Source organism: Haemorhous mexicanus, chromosome 3 (genome assembly GCF_027477595.1).
Source record: "Haemorhous mexicanus isolate bHaeMex1 chromosome 3, bHaeMex1.pri, whole genome shotgun sequence".
NCBI lineage: Eukaryota > Metazoa > Chordata > Aves > Passeriformes > Fringillidae > Haemorhous > Haemorhous mexicanus.
Window position 1 is genome coordinate 26,908,061 of NC_082343.1, and position 7,288 is coordinate 26,915,348.

A 7,288-nucleotide genomic window follows, 5' to 3' on the forward strand; every position below is an offset into this window, starting at 1 on the left:
AAGAAAGGATTATACTCCAGCTAAGGACTGATAGAGAGGCTGGCAAGCCCTGGTATCTGCATCAGCAAAGCCTCCAGACAACACTGATAGCACAGGGTAACAGCACCATGATACTGCACAGTCTTCAGCTAAGAAATACACTTACCAATGAAGGTAATTCCTCAACTGGCTCATACATAGCTCTGGTGAAGAGAATAACAGCCAGTCCTGAGGTAGTCTGAACAGTCTGCAGGAGCGTTGCTACACAGCAGAGATATTGTACATTAGAATGCAGCAAACACTGTGGGCTAGAACTGTGTGGCAAAATTACAAAATATGGCATTGAATTTTGCTAGGCTACTTGTAGTTAGTTATATCATCACAAATCTGTAGTGCCCATCTGGATAGCAAATATTAATAACTTTACCCTCCAGTGTAATAAGAAGCTGCTAATATCTTTAACAGAAATCACAGGACTGCCCACTAAGGCAAGGAGGGCTGTGGCAGAGACTACTGACATGTTAAATTCTACTACATAAAAATGTCTGTATGAGAAGAAAACACTATCAGTTATGATGTGCCCATAAATAGTTCTGACAGCATTATTTCATGGAGGTGTAGATATTTCTGGTAGGCACAGACATTTGGTGACTCCCAAAAGCATTTCTGTTAGTTTTTGAATTATTAATAATAGCATTAATCTTGGTATTTGTAGTGGGACAAGTTAAACTGCACACTCTAAAACAGCCATCTACAAATCATAGCTCACCAAAAACCCAACTACTGCTCCTACTCCCATTAATCTCAGTAGTTCAATTTCCATGCAAGCTAAACTAAGTTTTTATACCTACAGGTTGCTTACTACAAAGAACACAAGTTAATGAAAATATTAGAGTTTTAATGTTATTAAACTTACCATCCATTAGGAAGTTTGTGCAACTTTTCAGTAAACTGCTCAAACTTTGCCAAACAAAAGATTCGCTGTGTTTCCAAAGACTTCCCTGGATATTTTCTTGCAATTTCTGTATAAGCATCATTGAAACTTTAATGGCTATCAGTAAATCGTGCATCAGCTGAGTCTGAACAATACGATTTCCATGATTCTTTCTGTGGGGTGAAAAAAAAAAAGAGACAAGAAAGCACACAAAAAAAAAATTAAAACCATTCTTCACCATCCCCAGAAAACCACATTCTGACAGCTTTAAATAGAATTACTAGTAAAAACTAACGTATTGCTTGAGTTGATCAGATATGTAACTACAGGAAAACAAGAAGCAGATTCAAGGGTAGTTTGTTAAAATGAAGTTAACAAACAAAAATGACAAATTGTGCTGCATTTTCTGCAGGTTCCTGTGACAAACTTTCATTCATGTGATTCTGCCTGAGCAGAGCTGAACTTTTCCAGAAACTTTCCAAAAAGGCCAACAGAAAGTAGTGCTGCTGTTTTATAATTTTTCAAGTAGTTCCTCCACGTATGAAGGACATTTCTGTGATTTGACTTTCTTCTAACATGAAGGCAGAAAATATCTAAACTTTCAGTGCACCAAACACTTCATTAAGTGCCCTTCTCCTCTCAGTTCAGAATCAGAGACTACAATGAAGCCGCCTCACTTAATGAAATGTTGGAAAATGTCAAGTATATCAATACTGAAATGAACCCTCATGGAACATGAAAGAGTTTTACTCTACCTGAATTTTACATCTATTAATTACACTGTTTAGTCACAATTCAGATAGCAAAACCATAACTCAAAGAACTCCCTTAGCAGAAGCTCTAACAGTATCAGTGCTTTACCTCTCTTATATTATCATATTGCCACAAAAGAAAAGCACTAGTATTTATTTAAAATCTGCATCACTGTAAAATGATATTTCCATCTTTCATCAACGTATGGCTACCAAAGTGATATTTTAAACCAAACTATCTTGCAAGAGTGAAATAAAACCAGATAAAACAGAACTTCTCTTGAATTCACTTGCCTGTTTTCTTCCTGTATGTCAAGCAGCAACTTCTGCAGAAACTGAAGAACTAGTGAAAATAATTATGGTATAAATATACTTACAAGAGAAACAGAACAGAAAATTTCCAGCAAAGCAATCACACATACATCTCAATACATCACACATTCCCAGCTACAATGAACAGTTACCCATACAGTGGTAATTCTTCCATCCCACCAACAAATTAAACTGGTACTGCCACACAGACAAACAAAAGCAATGCTAAAATAAAATCTCAAACTGTTTTGCAACAACCTGGTACAAAACAAGCTTCCAATCCACTTGGCCTAATCCTGTGAGACATTGACTCCCCCTACAACAATTGCTCACTGGTACTCAGATTTGTATCAGGGTTGCCCAGTAAAGCAAAACTGACCCATGGAAATTAAAGGTATGAATCAGTCTTGCCTTTCACAAAAAAGTACCATGCAAGAATACTAGTTTATTGAAAATTACCCAGGAGGAATTCAGATCTCTTAGATCTTCATGCCTGCTTCACATCACTTCTCCACACACACCCCTCCCCCAGTAACCTGCAGTGAAGTATATTTTCCTATAAATGTGACTTTACCTTCTTCAAACAAGTTCTTAATACAGGCTCTACCTAGAGGAAAGAAAATATATTTTAAGTACTGAGTACTAGCCAGCACTATCTATTTTACATAACTGCAAATATTACTATCAGGTGTGGCACCAGTGCTGAGCAAATTTAACCAGAACATTCAATGTCACTGGACCTAAGCTGAAGTCCTCCATACAGGAAGCAAGGTTGTCCAGCACTTTTCTGTACAAATACACATCTGTGGTTTTCAGCTCTTCCTGAAGGCAGCACACAAAGCTTTGCACAGCTGGCACCATCAAATGTCCAGGAAGACCATTCAGTGAACTGCAACATGAAGAAACAGCACATTTAGTTTGGTTTTCCTTAGGTGTTGTAACATCCACCAAAATCCATGCCAGCTAGAACTCCAATACACAGATATTTCTTCCTGCATGAAAACATCATCTGTTTCAAAATTAATACGCACATTCTCAGTTTGCAGCTAGAAAACCTGTCAGAGGGGTACACAGCTTTGGGGTAGCTGCAACCAAATCCAGGATGGAAGCCCTGCATCTCAGTGGGACAGTGAATGTTTTCAGACAAAGAAAGGAAGGCAGCTCAGCACCAGATCTTAAAAAAAATGCTGAGGCTATAAAAAAAAAAAAAAATCAATAAAGAAATACAGCAATAATTGTGCAATAAAAAAATATTGCAATAAAAATAGGCACAAGAAACCACAATTTAGTTAGGATTCCTCTGAATCATCATCTGTTGACAAAGCTGAGATTTTGTATTTTAAATTTCTATTCTAACATTGGATTTTAAAGTTCAAACTGCTAATTACCCACTATGTTGTCTTTCCAATAATTAAATAGGCCAAAACAATGCTTCACTTTGAAGTTATTTATCCAATGATATGTTATTTATAATTAAGATTTTTAACTTAGAAAGAAAACAGTACATGTGCACATATTAAGTAGTGCAAAATTTCAGCAATTAAGTTACAGCAATTTACAGTGAATGACAAATTACTGACTTAGAGATAAGGAAAACATTAAAAAAAAAATAAAGGCTAACTACTCAATCTTTTACCTTGCTAATACTTTCTTCAAAGGATTCTTTGCACCCAGTGAAAAATACATCTCTCCCAAAACATCCAAACAAGCTTTAACCATGGGATCACCTGCAGAGTTCTGATCCATCTGCTTCACCAATGGCATCATCTATAATCAAAAGAACACATGATGAACAAAAAAGCTCTGGATATACCATTTTTAACAGTGGCAGACTTCCCTTTTATCCAAGCATATGGTGCAAAACTGTCTCCCTCTTTACCATTTCCCCTTGAGTTTCAAGTTCAAATAATGTTCCAAGAACACCTCTAAAAACAAAAAAACCCCATACAAAATAGTAAACCTGGTGTCACTTGCCTTGCACTATTTTCAGTAACTGTGGCCCCTGCTAATTAAGTACTAGAACTACATTTCCACCTGATGCGTGTGCAACAGCTTTTCCTGTGTTTCTAGGAACATAGAATACATGAGAAGTTTATTTTAGAGCTGTATTTGCCATTAACAGTGCACAGGACACACTCTCAGTTACCAAAAGCCACACTAACAACAGTGAAACTCTACCTGTTTAATACACTGGATCTGCTGGATGCCATTTCTCAGCTCTGCACAGTGCACAAGCAGAGATGCCAGATTTTGCTCTTCAGCCTTTGAAAACCCTACATTTGGAAGAAGAGGATCTTTATTTAAAAAAAAATTACAATAAGCAGTATGAATAACACATAATTTATAGGAAGAAGAAATGATTGCTTGATTCTTAGGGTTTTTTCCAGTTCCAGTAAACCCATTAGTGCCACAAACCCTTTAAGTCCCCTAACAACACCTTAACACTTTTTTTGTTTCCTAAGAAATGTAAAATATCAGTTTCATTGGAACACAGTGGCAAGGGACATCTGGGGGTCATCTGGTCCAAGCCCACTGCTCAAATATGTTCACCTGGAGCTGGCTGCCCAGGACCATGGCCAGGTGGCTTTGGAATTCCTCCAAGGCTGGAGACTCCCCAACTTCTGTACTGAAGCTGTGCCTGTCCTCAGTCACCCCCAAATTAAAAAGTGTTTCCCTTCACATTAAAATAAATGTTTAGAGGGAATCTTTAGTGTTTCAGTTTGTGTCCATGCCTTCCTGTCACTATTCAGCACAGAAGAAATCCTGGCTCTGTCTCCCATATGTCCTCCCTCCTTCAGGTATTTTTTACACATTGCTAAGATCCCCCTGAGCCTTCTCCTCACCAGGCCAAAGAGTCCCAGCTCTCTCAGCCTTTCCTCATAGGAGGGATGCTCCAGACCCTTCATCATCTTAGCCAGAGTCTCTACAGCATGTCCATATTACTCTTGCACTGGGAAGCCAAGAACAGGATCAGCAATCCAGGTGGGACCTCACCAGTGCTCCCTCATAGTAACTTTGGTATATAAATCTTGTATTACTTCATTTTCAGTTTTTTTTATAGTAAATATCACTGGAAGCTTCCCTTATCAAACAAAAAAAAAATCCCCACAAAAGAAAGCACCATTTGAACAGTAGGTTTAAAACAAATTAACTACAGAAAACACAAAGACTGGAAAAGTGACCTCCAGAGAACTCTTCCAACCTCAATCATTCTGTGACTCTTGGAAATTCAGTGTTATCCCACATATTAAGGCTAACACATCAGATACCACTGAATTACAGGCCTGCAAGTAAGATTACAAATAGGACCTTCTACTACCTTCACACCACAGATAAAACAAAGTAAAAAGTTTTCAAATCAAAGCCACAATGCTCTAAGGGATTTTTTTGACTCTGCCAAGGTAAGAAGTCATTGTCATTACAGAATAAAACAAACCACAGCAGAGCAAACACACCTAAAACTCACAAAACAAAACCACTAGAAATAAAACATAACAAGCAAAAAAACAGATCAATTTCAGTAACTACTCAAAGGCAAGAGAAATACATTAGTTCAGGAAAAAAAAAAGCACCCTACTTACTCTGAAGTTTTTCAAGCTGATGATGATCAAGAAAGAATGCATCCACCTGAATTTCCTTCTTCTTCTTTAAAACCATTTTAGCTGATTAAGAAATGCCTGCTTAAAAAACAAATAACAAACAAAACAGAAAATCAAAACAACAGGTCACATGGTTTTAAAAACATAATTACAAACATTTCCTACAATAACAGTCTTCTCACTGTCCTACTGTCTTGAAATGTTTGTTGCATTATCTGAGCAATTTCTGTCAAAGAAACAGCTCTCTGATTTTAACAACTTCAGCTATCTCCACCATTTCATCCAAAATTCACCCAATCTTCACCATGCAAAATGGAAACAACAGAAAAGGGGAATTGCTGTATACATGTCATACTGTCTGAGTTTTCAGTGCACCTGTTACATAGTCTGTGGCACGACGCTGGATCACCGTTTGGAAACATCTTACAGAAGCAAGGAATTAATGCCACAAAACCTCCCTTGCTCAGTTTTGCTGTTCAAAACTCGTTCAGCTTGTATTAAGGTCAAATAAGAACTGCACAGCAAACCAAACAGCTCTGCTATTATGGATGTTGCAAATAGCAAGTTATCTTTTGAATACCAATGGATATTTAGTATGTACCACAGTGTCACTGAGGTGAAAGCACCTCATCATGGAACAGCTGAGGTCGAAAGGGGACTTTGGAGCTCATCCGGACCAACCTCCTGCTAAAGCTGTGCCACTTGAAGCCAGCTACCCAGGCCCATGTCCATGTATCTTTCGAATGTTCCCATGGATGGAGACTCCACAGGAGCTTCTCTGGCCCACCTGTGCCAGTGCTCGGCCACCTCCACTCCACACCGAACGCTTCCGATGCTCTCAGAGACCCGCCGTGTTTCAGTCCGAACCCACGGCCCCCTGTCCTGCCACCGGGCACCACGGAATGGAGCCGGGCCACGCCTTGTCTGCGCCTCCTCTGCACACACCGATGAGCTCTGGGAAGCTCTCCAGATCCCCTATCCCGCCCCACCTACGGGCCCAACGCGGCCGCCCCCCGCGCCTCCGGATGCTCAGAGCAGACCGGAGCCGGCCCTCCCCGGCCTCAGAGGTGGCGGCCGCCGGGCCCCGCTGCCCGCGACTGCTCCGTGCCCTCCCCGCCCGAACAACCCCGCGCCCAAGCAAGGGGTCCATCCGGCACCAAGCGCTCGGATGGACCCCGGGCCCGGCCGGGCCAGGCCACGCCGCCTCCGGCACCCGCCCGGGGCCTCCCTCGCCCCGGTGGCAGCGAGGACCCGGCGCGCCGCGGCGCCCGCCCGGGAAAGCGGCTGCAAATAGAGCAGCAGGCAGGGGAAGCACCGGGGGAACACCGCCCGCCCCTTACCCCAGCAGACCCTCACCCGCGGCGCCGCGTCCCTTCCCGGTGCCCGCTCCACGCCCCACCACGTGCCGGCCGCCGCCAACCGCGGCACGCCCCGCCCCCGGCCCGGCCCGGCGCGGCCCGGCCCGGCCCGGCCCCGGCCCCGGAGCGGCGCTGGCGCCGCCTCACGCCCGGAGCTGCTGGTCCCGGTGCTGCTGCGCGCCGGGCCCGCAGCGACTGTCGCTTTCCGTGGCAAATGCTTGGCCTAACGAAAAGATGAACCTGCCTGCGCCACCGAGTCACTGAATCGATCGGGTTGGAAAATCCCCCTGAGGTCATCGCGTCCAGCCCGTGACCGAATGCCACCACGTAAACAGACCCACGGCACCGAGTGCC

The 7,288-nt window shown here is 42.5% G+C and overlaps 1 protein-coding gene across 5 annotated transcripts in view; it reads right to left on the reverse strand.

Moving 5' to 3' along the window:
* The window catches only part of THADA (THADA armadillo repeat containing), a 152,811-nt gene extending 145,821 nt beyond the window's left edge, over positions 1 to 6,990 (reverse strand). For 4 of the 5 annotated variants that reach the window (XR_009485717.1, XM_059841162.1, XM_059841164.1 and 1 more), the window contains exons 1-9: positions 6,933 to 6,990; positions 5,559 to 5,654; positions 4,156 to 4,250; positions 3,614 to 3,744; positions 2,718 to 2,866; positions 2,552 to 2,584; positions 1,960 to 2,008; positions 896 to 1,086; positions 146 to 240 (exon numbers count right to left, since the gene is read on the reverse strand). Coding sequence is in view for 4 of the 5 variants with exons in the window: in XM_059841162.1 (XP_059697145.1) it covers positions 146 to 240; positions 896 to 1,086; positions 1,960 to 2,008; positions 2,552 to 2,584; positions 2,718 to 2,866; positions 3,614 to 3,744; positions 4,156 to 4,250; positions 5,559 to 5,634 (819 nt within the window). In the remaining variant the exon portion in view is untranslated. Of the gene's footprint in view, positions 1 to 145; positions 241 to 895; positions 1,087 to 1,959; positions 2,009 to 2,551; positions 2,585 to 2,717; positions 2,867 to 3,613; positions 3,745 to 4,155; positions 4,251 to 5,558; positions 5,658 to 6,932 lie in introns of all 5 variants that reach the window. The other variant, XM_059841163.1, reaches the window with a different exon arrangement.
* Positions 6,991 to 7,288: the final 298 nt, after the last annotated feature.